Source organism: Zophobas morio, unplaced genomic scaffold, assembly GCF_036711695.1.
Source record: "Zophobas morio isolate AGI-343-1 ecotype UQ-CSIRO unplaced genomic scaffold, CSIRO_AGI_Zmor_V1 ptg000006l, whole genome shotgun sequence".
NCBI classification, from domain to species: domain Eukaryota; kingdom Metazoa; phylum Arthropoda; class Insecta; order Coleoptera; family Tenebrionidae; genus Zophobas; species Zophobas morio.
This window is the reverse complement of record NW_026972111.1, coordinates 5919621-5942392: the sequence shown is the minus strand read 5'-3', so window position 1 is coordinate 5942392 and position 22772 is coordinate 5919621. Positions and strand designations below refer to the sequence as shown.

General features: G+C 34.5%; 3 protein-coding genes and 1 long non-coding RNA gene across 5 annotated transcripts; 3 read left to right on the top strand and 1 right to left on the bottom strand.

Moving 5' to 3' along the window:
* Positions 1-3096: 3096 nt before the first annotated feature.
* On the top strand, positions 3097-6362 carry LOC135123422 (angiopoietin-related protein 7-like). The gene is made up of 4 exons (XM_064048057.1): positions 3097-3343; positions 3492-4542; positions 4597-4824; positions 4872-6362. Exons 1-4 carry the CDS (start codon positions 3260-3262, stop codon positions 4880-4882), a joined length of 1374 nt encoding a protein of 457 aa, XP_063904127.1. The 5' UTR covers positions 3097-3259; the 3' UTR covers positions 4883-6362.
* A 1886-nt stretch (positions 6363-8248) lies between these two features.
* LOC135123420 (eukaryotic translation initiation factor 6-like) lies at positions 8249-12183 on the bottom strand. Its single transcript, XM_064048056.1, has 4 exons — positions 11624-12183; positions 8969-9227; positions 8557-8733; positions 8249-8503 (listed from the first exon to the last, which is right to left on the bottom strand). Exons 1-4 carry the CDS (start codon positions 11956-11958, stop codon positions 8363-8365), a joined length of 912 nt encoding a protein of 303 aa, XP_063904126.1. The 5' UTR covers positions 11959-12183; the 3' UTR covers positions 8249-8362.
* LOC135123421 (uncharacterized) lies at positions 9480-11008 on the top strand. Its single transcript, XR_010279608.1, has 3 exons — positions 9480-9687; positions 9738-9990; positions 10047-11008. It is a non-coding gene; the product is annotated as an uncharacterized LOC135123421 (long non-coding RNA).
* Positions 12184-12477: 294 nt separating the features above from the next.
* Positions 12478-22567, top strand: LOC135123020 (uncharacterized). 2 transcript variants are annotated; one of them, XR_010279519.1, is made up of 5 exons: positions 12651-12729; positions 13508-13622; positions 13899-14150; positions 14236-14325; positions 14419-15008. XR_010279519.1 is itself a non-coding variant. In XM_064047514.1 (3 exons), exons 1-3 carry the CDS (start codon positions 12577-12579, stop codon positions 22465-22467), a joined length of 1647 nt encoding a protein of 548 aa, XP_063903584.1. In that variant the 5' UTR covers positions 12478-12576; the 3' UTR covers positions 22468-22567. The 2 variants fall into 2 exon arrangements, 1 of the variants encoding a protein (XP_063903584.1); XM_064047514.1 differs by lacking the exons at positions 13508-13622; positions 13899-14150; positions 14236-14325; positions 14419-15008 and adding exons at positions 20891-21036; positions 21120-22567 and having other exon boundaries at positions 12478-12729.
* The last annotated feature ends 205 nt before the right edge of the window (positions 22568-22772 follow it).

Genomic DNA, 22772 nt, shown 5'->3' with positions numbered 1-22772 from the left:
TTTCATGAAATGCTCTGTTTTGTTTCTAATTGTAACTGTCAATACCATTAATGTGAGTGATGGTGTTGGTCTTCCCTTTTATACCCTTACCTACGTAAAGCCTAAACACCACCACCACTGAACAGGGAGCTCGCGAAACCACCTCAATGTTTTTCCTACTTACACCCGATTGGTCCAACTAATAAGAAAGAGATAAAGTTATCTGCACGACTTGATCTGAAAAGAGATGAACTAGCCGGAGGCTAGCGGCTTGGAGCGGCTGTCCGATCAACGTTTTAGCCAATGCAATGCACACTGACGGTGCGTCAAGGTTACGGTCTCATTATTCAGATGCATCGTCGTTCGGAGGCTAGCGGCTAGCAAGCCTCTGCCGCTGAAACCAAACGCGGAGTGGTGTGAATGTGAATTATGATTGTGAGGGCGCAAATATAAATTTTTCCGACATTTTAACCTGATATATGATGAAAGTAAATGAAATCCAAGAAAATATTCTGAAAAATAACAAATGTCTACAAAAATATAAATTCTTTCATCGAAAAAAATTAAGAGGAAACTCAGCTCCAAAAAATAGAGGAGGCTCAGCCTCCCCTGCCTCCTCTGAGGAGCCGCCACTGCTGCTAACATATTCTTTTGGAGTCATTAAATGGTCCAAAATTGATCTTGAAAATTTAAACATCGCAACAAGGAAAATCTTCACACAGTATAGAAGGAATCATCCAAAATCGTCCATTGAAAGATTCTCATTACCAAGACAAAATGGAGGAAGGAGTTTCCAGAACCTAGAAAACTTATATCAGAGACAAATCTCAGATCTGAAGAAGTATTTCTTGAAACGAGCAGAAAGAAATGAAATGTTTCGCACCATCACACGGGCAGATTTGAACTACACACCCTTAAATCTGTCGAACACCGAAGAAATCCACACCCCCCACACAATAGACAAAATAATAAGTGGGCTAAAACAAAAACAACTACATGGAAAATTCTACAAAGACTTAGAAGAAACTCATGTTAATAAGAAGATGTTATTGATTTGGTTAAAAAAATCAAGTTTGTATGCCGAAACAGAAGGATTTGTGTTTGCTATTCAAGACCAAGTAATCAATACCAAGAATTACAGAAAATACATCATCAAAGATCCGAATATAAGAAACGACTGCTGTCGCCTCTGCAAAGCAAAACCTGAAACGATCCAGCACATAATCTCCTCCTGCAGCATCCTGGCACAAACTGACTACAAAGCTAGACACGACAACGCAGCCAAAATCATTCACAAAGAATTAGCAACACTTATGAACTTAATCGAAGATACGACACCCTATTACACTTACATTCCATCTCCATTCCTTGAAAATAACAAATACAAATTATACTGGGATCGCACAATACTTACAGACTTAAACATTACAGCTAACAGACCAGACATCATAATTATCAAAAAACACACAAACGAAGCCATTCTGATTGACGTTGCTATTCCTAACACAAACAACATTATTCAAACATACCACACCAAGATTTCAAAATATCTACAATTATCGATAGAAATGAAATCCATGGTGAATCTTAAAAAAATTTCAATTCTACCCTTAGTTATCTCTAATGTAGGTGTAGTCCCAAATAGCTTAGTTGAGAATTTTTGCATTTGAATGATTCAATAATTGTCAAAATTCAAAAAGTTGTTTTGTTAGGAACATGTCATATTGTTCGTAAGTTTCTCGAACAGTCTGATCATGTCAGTCAGATTAGATTAGCACCAGTAGGTCAGAGTAGTGTAGGTCACTTTCCAAGTGATGCGCGGATAAATGATCGGTAGTTACGCTAGACTTTTGGGGATGGGGTGAGATTAGAGAATAATAGCAGACTAATTTGTATGCTGTAATTCTAGAATCTCGAAAGTTGTTCTGTCAATCTAATCAATGCATATCATTACTTGGTCTTAGTACCCGTAATGATAGAAGTCTTGCCTGAATGCCGGTCATTTCCGGGTCAGTGGTGGGTCTTAATATGATAATAAATTCCCTTAAGGATGTCCAAAATGTGAGGATATCAGTTTTTTGTTTCATGGCTACCTATCCTTTAATACTTTTTGGAATTATTTGCGCAATAATTTATCGTTTTTTGTCTAACCAGACGTATTTCGGAGATGAATTTTTGCATACAGTATTTATTTTTCATGTTTAATCGATTGATGCGAAACTTAATTAATTCAAAATTAAATTAAGGCATGGAAAATTTACTTTTTCAAGATAACGATTATTCTCACCGGTTCATATTAATCCCCACCTATCAAAATACCTACATTTCAAATTTCATAACAATCCGTTCAAAAATACCTGAGTTACTGCGCCCAAAAGTGTTCCGTGGAACACCCGGTATATATTAATGACGTGGTAAGCTATGTTGATTCTATTTGATATATATATATATATTAGCACAATTTTGAAATTACTTCATCAAGTTTTTGGAAAGAATAAAAAATTTGATTGACGATTTACCACGATCATGACAACCGTAATGTAGATAGATTTTAAATAGTAAAACGTTTTGATTTTTTTTTTTTTTTCAAATAATTAGACATCTAATGTAGGGTTAGATTAATAAACCACAAGTACAGAAGCATATTTTTTCATTAATTTTAAGTAAGATTTAATTTGTAAAATTTTGAGATGACGTCGTCAGTTGTTTCACAATAGAATTTTGTAGAATCTATTCATAAATATGAAATGTATTCCAAAAGAAAAAAAACTAATTAATAAAACTTGTCTAAACTCTATTCAACTTACGAAGTACCGTATGATACGTCAGTTTTATTGTAAAAGACTTTGATCAGTCCATGTAGGACATGATAGAAACAGAGCTAACATTTAGTGGAACGAAATGTCAGATAATAAGCTTACCTCCGTTAATGATAGATAACTATTTCAGATCATATGGTACTTTTAAAAGTTAAAAACAAATGATCATTTCAAGAATAATTGTTCCCCAAAAAAGAACTCAACGTCTAATGACTTCAACTTTTTCGATTTTCTAAGTAAATAAAAGAATTGACGTCAAAATTTTTGGCAAATGTCTGGACAACTCCACCAGTCAGATTCCTATAAGGATGTAATCGTTGTTTGTTTGGATGATGGTTGCCCATAAATTTTTAGATAACTTTTTCATTTATCACACATTTGGTCAAGGACCACGGATATCAACACAGAGGTTATAAAGTGCAACCCACGATTAAAAATTTCGTAGTACAATAAAATTATTGATGCAGAAAATGGTTTCAAAAGTTGTTCTCTTATTAATGTTGCTGTTTAGAAATGTGTTCCTTAGCCCTAGTGAAACTGATGACGTAAGTACGCTTCTAAAATTCATTCAGAATTACTATACAGTTGACAAAAGTATAGCATAGCATACTGTAAAATGTCATTCCAAAAGACATCAACACATATTTTGTTAAATCAGCAGTTTTAGTTAGCATTTATTTTATTTTTTGACAGTTTGCGGTGGTTTTTACTAGCAAAAGTCAACCAAAATTTCAACCCACCGTAAACGATCCTTTCTTTGTACGACTGGAATTACTATTAGAAATAAACACTACACTGGAGGCATTGAAAGAATCCGTAAATAACCTGCAAAACATAAAGCGGGAAATCATCGAAGAAGTCGAAAACGTGGTAGAAGAGAAAATCAGTATTTACGACGCAGATCTAAAAGAAAAATTATCGCAAACAAAAACTGAAATTGTGGCTGAAACAAAAGAAAATGTTAGATTGCAAGTAACAGAAGCGAAAAATGAAATCCAAGAAATGAAAACGGCGCTTCAAAACAAATTCAAAATTTGTGATACAGAACTAAAAAATGAATTGGATAAAACTAAAAAGGAAATCCTCGCTGCAACAGAACAGCAGCTAAGTCTAGCAAAGAATGAAATATTTAATAGAATAGCCGCGTCAGAAACAAAATTAGCCATTTCCAAAAATGAAAATTTTATTTCAAACTCAACTGTTATCACCCAGTTTAAAGAAATGGAAGCTAATATGTTTGGCGAACTGAACGCAATAAAAAACCACTTGGTTTCTATAGACGAAACAGAAAAAAGTGTCAAGGAACAACTAGTACAAACGAAGAATGAAATGATTGACCAAATGAAGGCACTAAGAGAATGCGCAGAGTCGGTTCTTCCCCAAAACGAAAAACAACCAGAAGGACCACAGTCAAATTTGCAAATTCATTTCGAAAAAACTCAACTTAAAAAAACGCAGGAAGAAACTGAAGTTCAACAATTTAGAACGGTACCGGGTGATTGCAGGGAAATTCAGAAGGAGGGGTATAACACTTCTGGTACGTATCGTATCCAGCCAAAAATTTCCTTGGAAAATTTTTTGGTTTGGTGTGACATGTCAACTAAAGGAGGTGGATGGACTTACGTTCTGAATAGATTCGACGGTTCCCAAAATTTTTATTTAAGTTGGGCTGATTATAAGCAAGGTTTTGGTAATCTTTCAGGAGAACACTGGTTGGGTTTGGATCATGTTTACGAACTGACGAGTGAGTTTTTTTTTATCGTTGGCAGTACTATGCAATGTGATTTTGCTATTTCAGACAGCAAACCTACCGAGTTGTTATTCGAACTAATGGACTGGGACTCGAAAACAGTTTATGCTTTATACAGCAGGTTTCAAATTGGCAGCGAAGCCGAAAACTATCAGATAAAAACTTTGGGGCTGTATAATGGAAATGCTGGAGATTCTTTCCGGGGGCACAATGGTGTAACATTTAGTACCGTCGATAATGACAATAGTCCCAGCGGCGTGTGTGCCGCTACATATGGTAAACTTTAGTTAATTTTCATTTACTTTATAAAACAGTTCTTGCAGATGGTGGCTGATGGTATAAGAATTGTTATAATGTACATCTTACTGGGAAATATGTGAAAAACCCTACGCCTGGAACACACTATTTTTCAGCAATAAAGTGGTACCAGTTTCATGGCTATAACTATAGTCTCAAAGAAGCAAGAATGATGATCAGAACGATTTAAGTTAGTTTGTCCCAACACAACTAATTCTTGGTTTTTACATTTTGAATAAAAAAAAATTGGTCAAAAGTTGTTTCGACAGAACTTTCCTCGCACCTAAAGTACAATGAAACATATCCAGCATTTTCGAGTTAAGTTTTTCCTTTACACGATTTTGTGATGACGTCATTAACATTTTTGAAAGGACACATATAGTCTAGTCACTTTAGCATAAAATAGGGACCAACCTCGGAATGAGAGATAATAAGCTGAATTTTTGTATGTACCTTAATTTTGGCGTTCTAAAAGTTGTCTCTAAAATCTCATAAAATCTCGTGTCTGCGTCGTAAGTTATTCAAGGTCAAAAGTGAAAAATAAGAGTTTTTCGCGATTATCTCGGTTTCTATTGCTCCAATGATGTTAATGTCTATTATAATAATTGTAGAACATACAATTTTGGACAAGTTTTATTTGAAACATTTTTTGATGCGCTTAATCGTTTTAGAGAAAGAGGGCAGGGAGTTTCTTCATTCTTCATCTAGAGTTCCTTAGAAGTCTTAGAACACATCTTCAGGAAGTGTTCGAATCGGAATTGACTTTTGCTTTTCTGTACTGATGCCCATCGAAAAGTACTAGTGTGCCACCTTTTTGCGATACGATTTTCTCCATGTTAAGTCTGAAATTAAGATGGATGACGAACACCACAAATTTATGACAATATTTTTAAATACTAATCTTTTATAACTATTTTGGTGGTATAACTACCTACCCTAGAACAAAGTGGATTGGTAAGTATTTTTAGGTGGCTCAAAAAAAAATGAATGAGTCAACTTTATTAATTAAATCAGGAACGGCGCACTCCATTTTTCCAGAAATCCACTGCACCGATCCAAATGATATACGTAAAGAAAAAACTCAACTCGAAAATGCTGGATATGCTTCATTGTTCTTCAGGAGCGAGGGAAGTTCTGTCGAAACAACTTTCGACCAATTTTTTAATTTTTCAGTTTTTGGACATTTCAGTTTTGGGATTTTTCAGTTTACTTGTTATTCAATTTTTCGATCTTACGATTTTGCAGGTTTTTGATTTTTCAATTTTTGGATTTTTTTAAGGCTTCGATATTTCGACTTTTTTGATTCTCAATTTTTCGATTCTTTAGATTCTCAGTTTTGGGAGTTTTTAGTTTTTCGATTCGTCAGTTTTTCTTTCATTTTTCAGTTTTGGGATTTTTCAATATTTCTGTTCTTCGACTTTTTCAATTTTGATTTCTGAAGTTTACATATTTCAATTTTTCAAATGTTTCGATTTCTTAATCTTTCGATTTTTCGACTTCCCGGTTTTAGATTTTCTGTTTTTCGACTGTCGTTTTTTCGATTTTTAAATTTTAGATTTTTCAATTTTTTGATATTTTAATTTTTCAATACCTAGAATTTTAGATTTTCCGATTTCTAGATTTTTCGTTTCAGTTCATCGATATTTCAGTTTTTCAAGTTTTCGAATTTTTCAAATGTTTTGATTTCTTAATCTATCGATTTTTCGACTTCCCGGTTTTAGATTTTCTGTTTTTCAATCGTCGTTTTCTCAAATTTTCGATTTTTCAATTAATCGATGTTTTAATTTTCCCATTTTTTGACTTTCGAGGGTTTCGATATTCCTGTTCTTCAATTCTCTAATTTTTAGATTTTTCAGGTTTTCGATTTTTCATTTTTAGTCTTTTTAAGGTTTCGATTTTTTTCGAGTTCACTTTTTGGATTTCTCGCGTGCTCAATTTTTCGACTTTTTAGGTTCTCATTTTTTGAATACTTCAGTTTTTAGATTTTCCAGGTTTTCCATTTTTCAGTTTTTCGATATTTCAGTTTTGGGATTTTTCGATGTGTCGATTTTCTACTTTTTCGATTTCTCGAGTTTTCAATTCTTTAATTTTTTTATTTAGGTTTTTGATTCTTCAATTTTTCAGTTTTAGGATTTTTCAATATTTCAATTCTTCGGCTTTTCTATTTTTGACTTCTGGATTTTTCGATGTGTCTACCTTTTTACTTTTTCGATTTATCAATTTTTGGATTTTTGAATTTTAGATTTTTCAATCTTTTGATATTTTAATTTTTCAATATTTCTTAATCTTTCGATTTTTCGACTTCCGGGTTTTAGATGTTGTTTTTCAATTTTTCGATTTGTTAATTTTTCATTCCCGATTTATCGAGATTGTTCAGGTTTTCGATTTATAGGTTTTGCAATTTTTTATTTTGGCCTATTTCGTTTTCTCAGTTTTTCCAGTTTTCCAATTTTTCGTTTTTTGATTTTTCCGCTTTTCCAATTTTTCAACTTTAACTTTTTTCGACTTTCATCACTTTTCGAGTTTTCGTTCTTTTGACCGTTCAATCTCTCAATTTTTCGAATTTTTAAGTTTTTTGATTTCTGGATTTATCGAAATTTGAATTTTTCGATATTTTGGTTGTCAATTTCTCAATTTATAAATTGTTCAATTTTTAACTTTTCGACTCCACGATTTCTTGATTTTTTGATTTTTCGATTTTCCAGTTTTTCGATGTTTCGATTTTTCAGTTATCCGATTTTTTAAATTTGGGAGTTTCGATTTTTCGTTATTCGGTTTTATATTTTAGATTTTTGAATTTTACATTTTTTCGATTTTCTGATGTTTCATTTTTCGATTTTCAGTTCTTCGATATATCCGATTTTTCGATTATTTTAACTTTTCATTTTTTTTCTCACTGTTAATATCATACAGTGTATCGAGAACAACCACAAAAATTGTCTCCCTAAAAATATTTAAAAATTCATACAAAATAGAACACAGTGTTTCCAAAACATTTTCCCGAAAAAAATCCATTGGGTTATTACGATTTCAACAATATTCTTAGTTTAAGACGTTTTGCTAGTATAAAACACAAATAAAGAATTAATTCTTTGTTAAACAAAATATGTAAAATCATCTAAATATTTTTTGGTACATATTTAGATGATTTTACATATTTTGTTTAACAAAGAAGTTCTCAGGCGACGAGTTGTAGTGAAACAAGTTTTAGACTATTTAAATTTGGCGCTTGAGGACTCCAATGTCAATAAGGGTGGTTTTGCGAAATCAGCCTGTCTGTTGCATCTATATTAATCTATGGTCGGGTAATCTCTGAAACCACTGGGCTGCTTATCGACCAAAAATTAGGCCAAATGCCGTACTTTCAACACCTGATACAAAATAATCTAACTTTGGCGCTGTGTAATAATAATAATAATTCGTTTATTTCCAACAGAAAATACAAAATTAAATAAATAAATACGCGAAAATCATCACAAAACGAAAGTATATACATATGTATAATGTAGTCTCCTCATTAGCCGCGTCCTGGTAACCCGAACGCCTTTTCAATAGCCAAAAATTCTCTTGATGTTGTTTTGATTCCTGCATATGCAATAGTATCATTTGCCGCTACCCCCGCTGCAACGGCTTTGTTACCATAATTGACTGTTCCAGGCTACAAATAAAAATATCGTGTAATTTTTACTCAAAAAAATGTCTTTCACTTACGATTAGAGGTAACCCTAGTAGTGACGATAAATCTTCAAGATCAGTTTTACTGATATCAACGTTCACTAGCCCCCCATTATTATTCAAAACACAGTATGAACCAACAAGAGGATTATTAGCTATCACATGACGAAAAACTTCAACTTGTAACGTATCTTCGATAATTTCTTCGCTTTCCTGTAAAACAAAATTCGTTCACAATATACATATTGCACGCTTCGTAATCTAATGATAAACCGCTGTAACTGTGTACAATTCACCGGTTATTCCATTATATTACACCCAACTAAAACGTGACGAAATCTCGTAAACGTAGGAAACGATTTCTCACTCATAACATTTTCCTATCCGTGAGAAATGAGTAAGGTCGTTCCTGTTACACAATATATTTTATTGGAAAAATATCACGTACCTTGTCTAATTCTGGATGTACCAGGGCAACTTGATCATTACATACAACCACGTTTCCTAATGCTGATAGCCTTTCTTCAATTTTTTTAATTTGGATGGACTCCGGTATTTTGTCTCTAAGGTGTTCTAATTCTGTGTCGTAAATCGCCTCAGGTACAAGAAGACCATGATTGTTTCCCACGCACATTCGACCTATTACTCTACACCCGCTTAGGGAAGTTCGTATCACAGGGATTTCAGGCAGATCGCCTTGAACAGTCCTGTAACAAGTTTAATTCGAATTAAAATAGAAAGTTTCAGAGTCATCTTGCTGTAATTATTTTTTAACGATTTTATTTTCCCATCGTATTTAATTCTCATCAGATTATTATTATAATGGGCCACTTTCCGACCTATGACATTTTTGTGACATGAGTTTGTAGTACAGACAAATGAATACAGGGGTCTTGAAATGAGATAGCCTTCACCTTATCCTTTCTTTGCGAAGTTTTCCGACCCGCCCGCCAGGAGTCGTAATGAAAAGAAATCTGTAAAAGCTGTGATTTTCAAAATTTTTGAGAATTCGTTTAGATCTCCTAGCAACGGCAGTGTTTATCATTTGACACATTTCCTGTGTTGTATTCGCGTGATTTATGCGTGATTTCATAGTGGGATAGTGCTTCTCAAAGTTTTCTTAATTTATGTGTTTACATTGTACATTGTAGAGTGTAATTGCCAAATGTAAGTATATAACTTTGCCTTGACTAGATTATTATACCCAATTTTTGTAGAACAAAAATGCAAGACAACAACATGTTACGGATATACGACGAGAGTTAAGCCGATCTTTGGGTTCCACATCCAAATCGGTTTATGGAGCAAATAATAAAGCCGCGAATAACCAAAAACTGGTGGTTTTAAACAACAACCAAATTTATAGCAGAGGGTACACTGGCTTCCATCATTTTGGACCAGACAAAGACTACATACCAGGAACGCAAAAGCCGTATAGATTTGCAGTACCAGCTATTTTGCCTTTCCACGGTAAAAACAAATTGAAAGTCACTACAAAACAAATATTAAGATATTTTTATTCACAGCTGATAGTGAACTTGCTACAGCATCACTCGAAGCAAACCACATTGATGTGGCAATCACAAGAACGCCTTTCGCTCCGCTAAGAAGTTTCTAGGAGATCAACGTTTGGTTGGTATCGTGAAAGGATTGGCTTCTTTTCAGCGAGAATTTTTTGAAAACTAGATTAGAAACGTAAATCGAAAAGCAGGAGTTTTACATTTGAGGTGAAAGCAGATGCCATTGCCATTTGGAAGTATGGTTCAAAATCGTATAAACTTCTGCCAAGAATGTTTATGTTGTTATCTATTAACACTTTGACGGCAACCCTAAATAAAGTTCCAATAGAACCGAGTATCATCAAACCTATATTCGAAGTTCTCAGAAAGCAAGTAAGTCGCAAAATTAACCCTAAGTATCTACTCTCATCTTTGATGAGATGTTCATTCAGCCTCATCTGGACCACTTGCCTTGTGAGGACAGTTGTGGTTTTTGAAGATGACGGTTCAACAAGGACGGAAAAAATTTCAGACCATATTTGCGTACTCAGAGGAATTTTCGCAAGGTAGAAGCAACCTGTTGTTTTTGCTTTTTGTAAAAATTCTATGCCTGGCGTAAACACTGCCCATTTTTTTATAAAACGGTTATGAAAGGGGCAACAGCAATTGATTTTGATTTTCGGGAGTGTTTTGCATATCGAAGAACTAAAAACTCAACTTTTTCATTTATTTTTAAGAGAGTCTATCTTTAGATCTATGAAAAAAGTCAGCAATGTAGTATTTGGTAAGGAAGAGCCTAACAAATCAATTCCATTGGAAACAGAAATGCAACAGTTATATTTGTTTTATAGAAAGAAAGTAGAACGTTTGTATAATTTTGGATTTTGCAGGTTATTCATCAGCTTTGTTTTGTTCATACCATAACAAAGTACATATTTGGTTATCAATTTTGAACATTTAATATTTAAAATGTTATTTTATTTTGCACTATTTTGTTTGACTTTTGCTTACTTTTCTAATTTCCTTTTAAGATATTTTTAGGATATTATCAATGTATATATTTATTTATTGTTATTATTGTATTTACATTTACAACTGAATGTTAAGTTTTAAATATACTGTGTCAAATATTTTATCTACTTTTTTTTTACACTGTTTGTGTTTTTTATATGTCAGCTTCAAAACGTATTTACACGTTTTGAACCTAACATATAAAATACACAAACCATATTTTTCCCTTCAATTATAAAAAATTCACCTTAAAAATTCGCTTTCAAATTTAGCGCCAGTTTTAGTTCCCGACCCAGCCAGTAGATGCTGACATTGTGACCAACATAAAAGCATTAGAGATCGTGTTCTGTAGAGAGGGTATTCTATGAATGAATATTTATTACTCTTCTTTTCTCCATGGTTTCTATTCAGTCGGCAACCAGTAATGCAGACGCGAAGTTTTGTGTGTGGCGAAATCTGGTAACTTGGTAACCGATATCGGTAATTGACATTTGACAGTGAAAATTTAATCTGTCAAATTATCGAAGCCAACTAATCTATCCAACAATTAACTGGGCCGGATTAGGAGTGCTTTTTATGCTTAAATTACGTACCTACAAAAATTTTCTGCTTCGTCTTCGCCCCCAACCAAGAAGTACGAGTTCGTCAACCTCACGAAAACACCTATGTCGTTGTTATTTCCAAGAGTTATTCCCAAAGCCTGTGTCCACATTTCGCGGGGGTCGGAGCGATACATTAATCCAGTGTATGACCGTCGTGTTCGAAATGCTTGGGGCCATACACCCTCATGGCGTGATTGACCATTACCCACCATAGTATAATCTTTATTTACTCTTTTGATATACCACCAAAGGTTTTTCTCTGAGGCACTTGTGTAGTTGCGTGTTGGAATTATGTCGGATGGCATATACTGCTCTGTTGTCTCCATGATAAATGTTACACTACTCGTCGATCACACTAACAATACTACACCTAGATGATCAGTGGATTCAGTGGACTCACTGTTTTATACACTACCGCAAATCTAACATTGACATCATGTTGCACAATGTTGGCAAAAAAACTTGAAGTTATGAAAGACTTGATTTTTACCATTACTTTAACGATTATTAAGTGCATACAATTTAAATAACATACAGTGTTGTTAAAAAGTATGGAAGGAGTTGAATTTCTTGTCGACGATTAGCGTTGCTAAAATGTTTAATTGGTTGCATAACCGCAGAATGTATGTTAAAAACCAACAGTTTTATGGAATTCATTTATCACATGAAGTAACAAAACTAACTAACAAAAAGTTCTAGTTTTATACAATGTGGTACAAACATCACGTTAAATTCACGTAATACAACGTGAAAAAATGAAATTTGAGATCATTGAGGTTATAAAAGTGGGGGGGATTTCTACAGTTTGTTTCTGGTTTGTTATTAGAGAGTGTTCTGTGGTTTGTTATGCAGCGGCACGTGGTGGCGCAAGATGTGTTTATAAAAACAACGTGTTTTCTTAAAGTCTGTGTTTCCCCGATTGAAACTATGAAGTTGTAGTAGCAATGTCTACAAGTTCAGACTACGCTTCTGATGACGATTTTCTACCAGTTTGGCATAACGAACGAGAGGAAAATGATCACATTTCGTATTCAAGTTATAAATCAATGAATCTGGTTGAATTCAAGGAAGATCCATGCAAGGCCTTCGAGTCTGTTGTAAGTTTATATTCATGGACCTACTATTATTGGACTGCTCGTGCCCGCTCTAAACTGTTGTCACAGCATAGATAACAATCAGTAGAGACAGCTCGTGTCGGCGCCTTTGTTCTTTCTGACCCGAATTTTAAGCCGTCATGGATGGTCGTTGCCTAAACTATTCCTAGATGTCGCCACCCAATTTAAAAAGTATCACTTCATTTACAATTTCAAAAATTGATTCGTGTACGCAATTTATTGCAAACTGTCTAGTTTGCTCAAATCGTATAATCGTGAATCGCAATAAGAAAAAAGAAAAGTCCATATTTAATTTATAAACACGATGATTTGTTACAGTTTTTATTTTATTCATAACCACCGTTGTTGTTCGTTTGCGACGACTTTTTAAACAAAAAATGTGTTATGTTTACCTTTTATTGTGAAAATTACATTTTTATACTATTTGTACAATTCTACCGGAAAAGCAGTCTTAAACAAGCAAAACTGGCAAAAATATTGTAACAAAACTGCCAAATTTCAAATATTTTAGACGTCAGTTGGGCGCCCTCATTCGGTCATAATGCGGACGACCACCCACGAAAACGGGTCACGAAAAACGGCGAGCTGTCTCTACTGATTGTTATCTCTACTGTGCTGTTGTCAACATGATTAGGCAACACACAATACCCATTCGGGGCAAAAGCATCATTGGTGTAAATTGGCGCGAAGCCCATTATAGCCAAAAACTCGTGTACTTTATTTATTTTGGACTGTTTTCTATAAAATATTAAATTTTTAGTTAAATTGTTATATGTATATGACATTTTATCCACTGTTACCACAATGGTGAAGTCTTGTGCGGCATTTAACTGCCAACAAAGATATGGACAAGATCCCACGGTTTCATTTCACAGGTTAGTAATTACTGATTATTATAATTAATTAGATTATTTTTACTTCCTTCGTAAAGCCAAGGGAAGTGTTGAAATAGGGCAGTTTTGCTATTACTACATATAAAATGACTGCTGTTCAAATTTTACTTTTCGTATTTCTAAGTATAAAATATACTCATCATAATCGCTACTTACACGACCGAGAATAACTAATATTGTTTAATTCATGATATAAGTAAATTTACTTGTATCATGGTTTAATTTAAGATTTAATTAATATTATCTGGAATTTGTTAGTTTTCCTGCTGATGTAAATTTGAAACAAAAGTGGATAATAGCAACGAAGCGAGAAAAATTCCACCCGTCCAAATATTCCGTTTTATGCAGCAAGCATTTTAAAAAGAGTGATTTTATCATTCTTGAGGGAAAAAGGAGACTAAAAACAGATGCTGTACCTTCCTTATTTAATTTTCCTAAACACATTCACAAAGCAACTGTGGAGAGGAAGGCTTCTTCTATCCAAAGAGAAAATTTGAATATAGAAAATAGGTATGAACCTATACAAACGTCAATTCATGTTTATTTTTTTTAATTTTATTTATTTAATTCTATTTCTGAAAATCCGTAATTTCAGTCTGTGTTCAAAAAATCAGCAATCAGAATTGATTCACATAGTTCCAGGAACAAGTCAAGAACGTTGCGAAAAAAATATATCGCAGAATAGGTAAGAAAATATTATTTTACCCTCTCGACATAAACTAGCTGCGATATTTAGTTGGCTATCTCCTCATCTAATTTTGATATCGTATCTTTTAAGGAAAAGGAAAACACCTATATATTTTGGTGATTTTGAGGAACATCACCTGAAAAATCCAAAAATAGCGAAAAAAATGTGGGAAACTGCCAAACGTGATTTAAAAATTCAAAAAAATAAGTTGAAAGTTCTGCGTGTTAAAAATACCAGACTTCAAAAAAAAGTACTAACATTGAAGCATTTAATCCAACACTTGCAAGAAAAAAAAGCAACTTCTCAAGATGGAATTTTCGTGCTGAAGGTATATTTTGATAATTATTTTTAATGGATACTTGACTGCTGTATAATCTTGTATCTTGTTCGAAGTCGGATAAATCCAAGGATAAAATCACCGCTTTACAGCATGAACTAATATGCAAGTAATTATTTGTATATAGGATATGTGTGCTTATGACGAAGAGTACTTTGCTTTAGTTGTTTTTAATGAATGTGCTTTGTTACTGCTTTGCTATCTTGAATGGTATTACATATAAGTATTAAATGTAAAATGTAGTACTTTTGAATACGTAGACTCTACAGATTCAAATATATGGGATGCTTTATTTTAAGGTGGTAAGAAATATTTACCATTCTTAGGTGCTTAATCATATTTTTCCAAGAATAAAATTTTATTTCAGAAATTTGTGGGCTATGCATTTTTTTTCAGGGCTTTTTATTTTTTTATTATAACTTATTTACAGGAAAGTATTCCCCAATCTGAAATGGAACTGCTTTTAAGACAACTACAACAGAATAAGGGGGCAAAATTTCCACCTCACTTACGCAGTTTTGCTTTAACTTTACATTTCTACTCCAACTCAGCATATAATTACGTCCGCAAAATTTTTAGTAATTGTTTACCGCATCCAAGTACCCTACGTAAATGGCTTTCTGCTGTCGACGGGTCTCCTGGCTACACTGCAGAAGCTTTACGAGCTCTTAAGCTCAAAGTCAATGAAGCTAAGGAAAAAGGGCAGGATGTGGTATGCACCTTAGTTATGGATGAAATGTCTATTAGGAAACACGTTGAATGGAATGGTAGACGGTATCAGGGACTTGTTGATTATGGTACGAATATCCAAAGCGACGCACTACCGGAAGCAAAGGAAGCATTAGTATTTTTGTTAGTAGCTTTAAATTCCCGTTGGAAACTCCCTCTAGGTTATTTTCTTCTTGACGGCATAGGAGCTTTAGAAAAAGCAAATCTGATTAAAGGCTGCTTGAAATTGGCGCACGACTGTGGTGCTAAAATTGCAGCTCTGACTTTTGACGGTACGGTAACAAATTTTGCCACAGCCTGCAATCTGGGTGCAAAGTTGGAATTGCCGAATATGACGCCTTGGTTTCTACATCCATTCACCAAAGAGAGAGTCCATATTGTACTTGATGCTTGTCATATGGTAAAGTTAATAAGAAACGCTCTTGGTGAATGGAAATGTTTAAAAGATGGAGAGGGAAACAGTGTTAAATGGAGTTGTTTTGAAAATTTGGTTAACTTGCAAGAGGCAAGTGGGTTGCATGCTGCTAACAAATTATCTAGACGACACCTGGATTTCAAAAAAGAAATCATGAAAGTCAAATTGGCCGTTCAGTTGTTCAGCGCGAGCGTGGCAGACGGTTTAGAATTTTGCAAATATGATTTACAGTTGCCAAAATTTGTAGACGTGGATGCAACTGCAAAATTCTGCAGAATGCTGAACAACATCTTCGACGTGCTGAACTCCAGAAATTTTTTAAGCAAGAGCACTTGGGGTAAACCTTTATCAACAACAAACGAAACAGAGTTTTACAAGTTCGTGGATGAGGCAACCCAATATTTAACAACGATAAAGGATTCGAAAAATACTAATATATTGCAGACTAGAAGGAAAACGGGATTCCTGGGACTTGTAATAACTCTAACAAGCCTTAAAAATCTCTATGAAGACGTGGTCAAAAGAAATAACTATATGACCTACATTTTAAGTTATAAGTTAAGTCAAGACCACATTGAAATGTTTTTTTCTGCCATAAGAGCCAGAGGTGGATTCAACAATAATCCAACAGCTGCACAATTTGAAGGAGCTTATAAAAGACTTCTGATGCATGCTGAAATCTCAACTTCTTCTGCAGCCAACTGTTTGGCTCAAGATGCGACCAGCATACTTTCAATCCCCAGTACCAGTATTAAGGCAAAGTCTAAAATAGATGATTTGTTGATAGAAGACCTGCAGCAAAATTTAAATGTCGATGACGAAATGACTGCGCTATGTGAAGAACAAATCAGTTTAACAACATATGTAGATGACATAACAGAGTATATAGCAGGGTTTGTTGCAAAAAAAGTAACATCCCTTGTAAAATGCGAAATTTGTTCAAATATTTTAGTCGATCGAAATTCATTTTCTTCATTACTAAATAGGAAAAATCGCGGTGGTCTTTGCAAAGCTTCAAAAGATGTCGTCAAGCTTTGTAAAGCAGCCGAACGTGTCATTCATTTTTATGACATAAGAAAAAGTGTTTCATTGAAACAGTTGATCCTAACTGTTTTAAAAGATATTAATTTAAAAAATATATTTTGCGAATTAGATGATCATATCTTAAATCAGGATCCATTAAATAATCACCATATTCAACTAAATTACCTTGTTCTAAAAATTTATCTCACAATTCGTATTCATCATCGAAATAAGCAACGAAATGAATTTGATAACAGGATTAGACATAGGTATTCAAAATTGATATTGTTTAAAAATCAATAATTAATTATATAAATCTATTAAATCATTTTAGTAATTGATTTCAAAATTATATCACATGATTATGACAGTCTTAACAGATTTCTCAGTCTGTTGAGATTCATAAAGTTTGTTCAATAGTTTTTCCGTGTCAAAACTTTAATATAAAATTTTCGACGTTTGTAACGACAAAAAGAGTGTCCTTTTTTTGCGTATTAGCTATAAGAGTAAATAAATATTTGTTTCACTCAATGTTTTTTGTGATTATGTGTTAATTAGTTGCCAAACAAACATTAAATAACTCTAATGTTTGATGTAAAAACAAATATTCCATCATTTTCCTATGTTGCTTAATACTCTTTTGCCCCGAATGGATATTACTGGTTGCCTAATCATGTTGACAACATTACTTATATGGCTTTGCAACAGCAATGCGCAGTCCAAATATAATACGTCAATGGTTTATATTACCAGAGAACACATGTTCTCTGATATTACTTAACCTAACTTTTTGTAAAGGTGGGTCTCCACGAACCATGGCCGACTAGTATAAAGATAGGAGATTGAAACCCTCATAGATTCTTCCATTTTTTTTTTTATAAATAAGAGATAAAAAGCCCCCGACATGTTTACACATTTTTATAAAACTCAGTAGGAGCCTCCGAGATTCTTTTAGAATTTTTATAAAAAGACAGTAGAAGCCTGCGAGATTCTTTCACATTCTATATAAAAAAACACACTAGAAGCCCGCGTGATTCTTTCACATTCTTCATATAAAAAGAGGCTACAAGCCTCAAGATTCCTCCAGATTTTTATAAAAATTATTAGGGCCTTCCAAGGTTCTTCTATATCCTCAATGATCTTGTACTGAACAGAAACAAAATTTGTCGTTGGAATGAGAACTGCGGGGGAACGTCGGGGCTAGTACTTGCTAAGATAAGACTGATTTTGGCAAATGATATATTTTCCAAGGTAATAGAGGGCGGGTGGGCGGGGCTAGTATTTGCTAAAATAAGAATGATTCTGGCAAATAACATATTTTCCTAGAAAATAGACGGCGGGTGGGCGGGGCTAGTACTTGCTAATATAAGACTAATTTCAACCAAAAAAGTTAGGATTAGCGCTTTTTTTCACATCCTAGATTTTATTATTAGTTTCCATTCCCACTTGATAGAAGAACATAATTAGCCCCGCCCACCCACCCTGTCTCCTTTTCAATGACTGATTTCATCCAATCTTAATCAAATGAATAATCTTATACTGAACATAAAAAAAATAGTCGTTAGAATGAGGAAAGGGGGGGATGGGAGGCGCTTGTATTTCCACATAATACTGATTTTGGCAAATGACATATCTTCCAAGAAAGTAGAGGGCGGGTGGGCGGGGCTAGCACCTGCTAAGATAAGAATGATTTTGGCAAATGACATACCTTCCTAGAAAATAGAGGGCGGGTGGGCGGTGCTAGTACTTGCTAACATAAGACTAATTTTAACTAAAAAAGTTAGGATTAGCGCTTTTTTTTCACATCCTAGATTCTGTTATTAGTTTCCATTCCCACTTGACAGAAGAACATAGTTAGCCTCGCCCACCCACCCTGTCTCCTTTTCAATGACTGATTTTATCCTATCTTAATCAAATGAATGATCTTATACTGAACATAAAAAAAATAGTCGTTAGAATGAGAAAAGGGGGGGATGGGAGGCGCTAGTATTTCCACATAATACTGATTTTGGCAAATGACATATCTTCCAAGAAAGTAGAGGACGGCTGGGCGGGGCTAGCACCTGCTAAGGTAAGAATGATTTTGGCAAATGACATATTTTCCCAGGAAATAGAGGGCGGGTGGGCGGGGCTAGTACTTACTAAGATAAGAATTATTTTGGCAAATGACATACCTTCCAAGAAAATAGAGGGCGGGTGAGTGGGGCTAGTAATTGCTAAGATTAGACTGATTTTGACCAAAAAATTTACGATTAGCGCTTTTTTTTTCACATCCTAGATTCTATTATTGGTTTCCATTCCCACTCGATAGAAGAAGATAATTAGCCCCGCCCACCTTTTCAATGACTGATTTTATCGCATCTTAATCAAATGAATGCTCTTATAATGAACATAAATAAAATTAGTGTTAGAATAAGAAGTGGGGGGGGATCGGCGTAGCTAGTATTTGCTAAAATAAGACCGATTTTGGCAAATGACATATCTTCCAAGAAAACAGAGGGCGGATGGGCGGGGCTAGTATGTACTTGCCAAGATAACAATGATTTTGGCCAATAACATATCTTCCAAGGAAATAGAGGGCAGGTGGGCAGGGCTAGTACCTGCTAAGATAAGAATGATTTTGGCAAATAACATATCTTCCAAGAAAATAGAGGGCGGGTGGGCCGAGCTATTATTTTTATCCATCTATCTATCTTTTTGCCAAGATAAGAATGATTTTGGCAAATAACATATCTTCCAAGGAAATAGGGGGTGGGTGGGGCTAAGAACGAGATGAAAAAAAAGTACCATTTTAACCATGTTCCAAGTTTCTTGTTGTGAAAAAATGGCTATGTAAATTAAGAAACAACAGGGAAAATATAAGCCCCGCCCACCCACCCGATCTCAATTCTGATGATTCTTTTATTCGACGTAAATCGAGGGGCGGAGCTTAATTCCAAAATCCATATTTCTCTAGAAAATTTTACCATCTTGAACATGTTTTAAGTTTTCTGTTATGAAAAGAAGATTATATATATTAAAAAAAACCGCTAAATATAGGCCCCACCCACCCACCCTATTTCAGTTGTGATGATTTTTTTTATTCGTCGTGAACCGACGGCCGGAGCCTAATTGCAAAATCCTTATTTCCTTTCAAGATGTTACCATTTTAAACGTGTTTTAGGTTTCTAAGAATAAAAAAATCATCACAATTAAGATGGGGTGGGTGGGGGGGGTTTATATTTTGCTCCTTTTTCTTAATATACGTAGTACTCTTTCAATAACATGATACTCAAAAACATGTTTTTAGTTTCTTGTAAACAAATTAGTATTTTCCAGTTAGGTTCCGCCCCTTGGTTCACGGCGAATAAAAAAAATCGTCACAATTGAGACAGGGCGGGCGGGCGGGCTTATATTTTGCCTTTTTGTTTTACTTTTTTTCACGACATGAAACTGACAACATGTTTAAAATGGAAAATTTGTACATATAAGGAAATATCGATTTTGCAATTAGGCTCCGCTCCATAATTATAAAATCCATACTTCCTTGCAAAAATGTACCATTTTAACCACAGATTTTAACCATGTTCTAAGTTTCTTGTTGTAAAAAGATGGCAATGTATTATAAGAAGAAAAAGGAAAATATAAGCCCGGCCCACCCACCCTATCTCTATTTTAATCTTTATGCTAGTCGGCCATGCATGGACATTATATTGTATTAATATTAAGGCGCAAACACACTACAAGAAATAAGAAATACCTTATGTTGTACTCCTTATTCATGATTACAATATTATTGTGGATTGCTACACCCATTTGTACGTGCTGAAATCTTATTTGGTGCATTGTGTTTGGACCTTGAACACTACTGTCTTTCGCTTTTGTCGATTTTATCCCCGAATAAACTACTTGTCGATTTTATCCCCGAATAAACTACGTCAGCATTCTTGTGATGCTACTAATTTTCATTAAAAAATTAAAACTCAATTCTATAGTCCCCTATGTTACTATGTGTGACACTGTCTTCACTTTTACCACATCTTTTGCGATTATTTACTATGTGGTTGTATATTTCTTAGGTGAATAAAAGTGCGGTTTTGATCGCCGCCGTCGTTCAAAATGAAGTCGACTTCCTTAAATATTTCTCAAATTGCACAGATTGGTCCAACATCAAGCATCCAGAAGATGGTAATTCTCTCCTACAAATTGGCATCATCCACCAAAAGTGGGTATATTTCTGATTAATGTCTCTTTTTAATATAGAGCAAGTGATTCATTAACGATAGGTCTTGTTTTAATTAATTTTAGGAAAGAAATTTGTGACTACTTAATGTCACTACCCGACTTTCCCTTGGACCATGAGAACAACGACCACCTGACAGCGTTGGCTCTAGCCTTACGCGAAAAGGACGAATTCTGTGACCACATTTGCTACGAACTGATTAAAAGAGGGGCATCTGTTAACACAGTTTCGTTTAAAGATGGCGTCACGCTTCTACACCACGCTTTGGAGAAATCTTTGGTCAAAGTGTCAAAACTTCTAATGGAGCTGGGTTACGACGTAAACGCGTTAACCAACGACCAAATGTCGCCGCTGTGGTATTGTATAGACGCCAGCGCCATAGATGAAATCGAAGCAGAGTTAGTAGCAGCTTTGTTGTATCACGGCGCTGACCCGACAATAGGGACGATTTTCGGCTACAATACTTTCGAATATGCGGTAAAATTTTGTTCGTTTTCTGTAGAACAAGCGTTGTTTTACTACACTTTCGATCAGTACACGTGTGTAGATACCCATTTCGAAGTACTCTTGACACTTGCCGACGAAAGATCGCCGTTTTTTCACGAAACAGTTCAACGCACAAACAACGTCATTTTGGGAAATTCGTCCTTGAGCTACTACCACCTTCTGTTTTTAATCGATGTCGAGTATTTGGATGTTTTGATAAAAAAATGTGACGACGTAATCGCCCAAGTTTTCGCTCAGGTTACCGCTACTGATTACAAAATGTGCAGTTTTTGCGAACGCATGCTTCTTCGGAATTTAGATCTTCTTCTTGGAAGCGACTTACGTCACGACACCATCAATTTCATCGTCACGTTTGGTGACAAATTTTATTTTTATTTTTTGGTGGCTTTCGGCTATGACGAATCCGTTGTTGTTGAAAATGTGTGTTATTTGTTGTCGTACGGTTTGAGACTGAACGAGTCGCATTTGAAGGCGTTTTATAAACGGTACGGGTATGGAGAATTATTGAAAATAGCATTGCATATGGATATAGAAAAAACCGTCAGCAAGCAATATATTAAAAATTCTTTGTTGGTGTTTATATATGATGTTAATATAACTTTGGAAAATTATTTGCAAGATTCGAGTCCGTACTACCCTCCTCAGAATCTATGCGAACTGTTGCCTTATTTTGTGCATTCGAAGTTACAGGTACTGTGTCAGTATGAAGGGATTGAGAATGCAGATGTGTGGCTCAGTCGACCGACGGTTCCGTTGTTGGTCGAACTGGCTCGGAACGTTTTTCGTAGTTATTTCATCGAGAGGTTTAATATCAGAAACGCCAAACAGTTTTATGCACTCATTAATGGACTTCCTGTAAGTCCTGTACATAAAAAAATTATTACCTACGAAACGAAACTATATTAACATTGTAATATTTCAATGATTCTGACTGACGTCACATTATTTTCAAATATTTCTTATTAGAAGTATGATTTTTTCTATTTTGTGTACGTAATTGTTCAGATTCCACGTGTTCCTACTTATAAAGTATTTTGATACAAATATAGCAGTTTTCAATTTATATTTGTTTTATTTCGGAAACGCCAAATCATTATATATATATCATCACAGTTACATTGCAGTAGGATAAGAACGTAAAGTCAAGTCAATCCGACCTTAAACGATGGATAACAGTGTATGGAGAGTACCTAAGTCGTTGTTATTTCCAA

Coding starts and splice junctions, on each gene's coding strand:
- LOC135123422 (XM_064048057.1), top strand. CDS start 3,260: ATGCAGAAAATGGTTTCAAAAGTTGTTCTCTTATTAATGTTGCTGTTT. Junction 3,344..3,491: donor GCCCTAGTGAAACTGATGAC/GTAAGTACGCTT, acceptor ATTTTTTGACAG/TTTGCGGTGGTTTTTACTAG. Junction 4,543..4,596: donor TCATGTTTACGAACTGACGA/GTGAGTTTTTTT, acceptor TTGCTATTTCAG/ACAGCAAACCTACCGAGTTG.
- LOC135123420 (XM_064048056.1), bottom strand. CDS start 11,958: ATGGAGACAACAGAGCAGTATATGCCATCCGACATAATTCCAACACGC. Junction 9,228..11,623: donor GAAGCAGAAAATTTTTGTAG/GTACGTAATTTA, acceptor AACTTGTTACAG/GACTGTTCAAGGCGATCTGC. Junction 8,504..8,556: donor TACTAGGGTTACCTCTAATC/GTAAGTGAAAGA, acceptor TTTTATTTGTAG/CCTGGAACAGTCAATTATGG.
- LOC135123020 (XM_064047514.1), top strand. CDS start 12,577: ATGTCTACAAGTTCAGACTACGCTTCTGATGACGATTTTCTACCAGTT. Junction 12,730..20,890: donor GCAAGGCCTTCGAGTCTGTT/GTAAGTTTATAT, acceptor TATATTTCTTAG/GTGAATAAAAGTGCGGTTTT. Junction 21,037..21,119: donor ATTGGCATCATCCACCAAAA/GTGGGTATATTT, acceptor AATTAATTTTAG/GAAAGAAATTTGTGACTACT.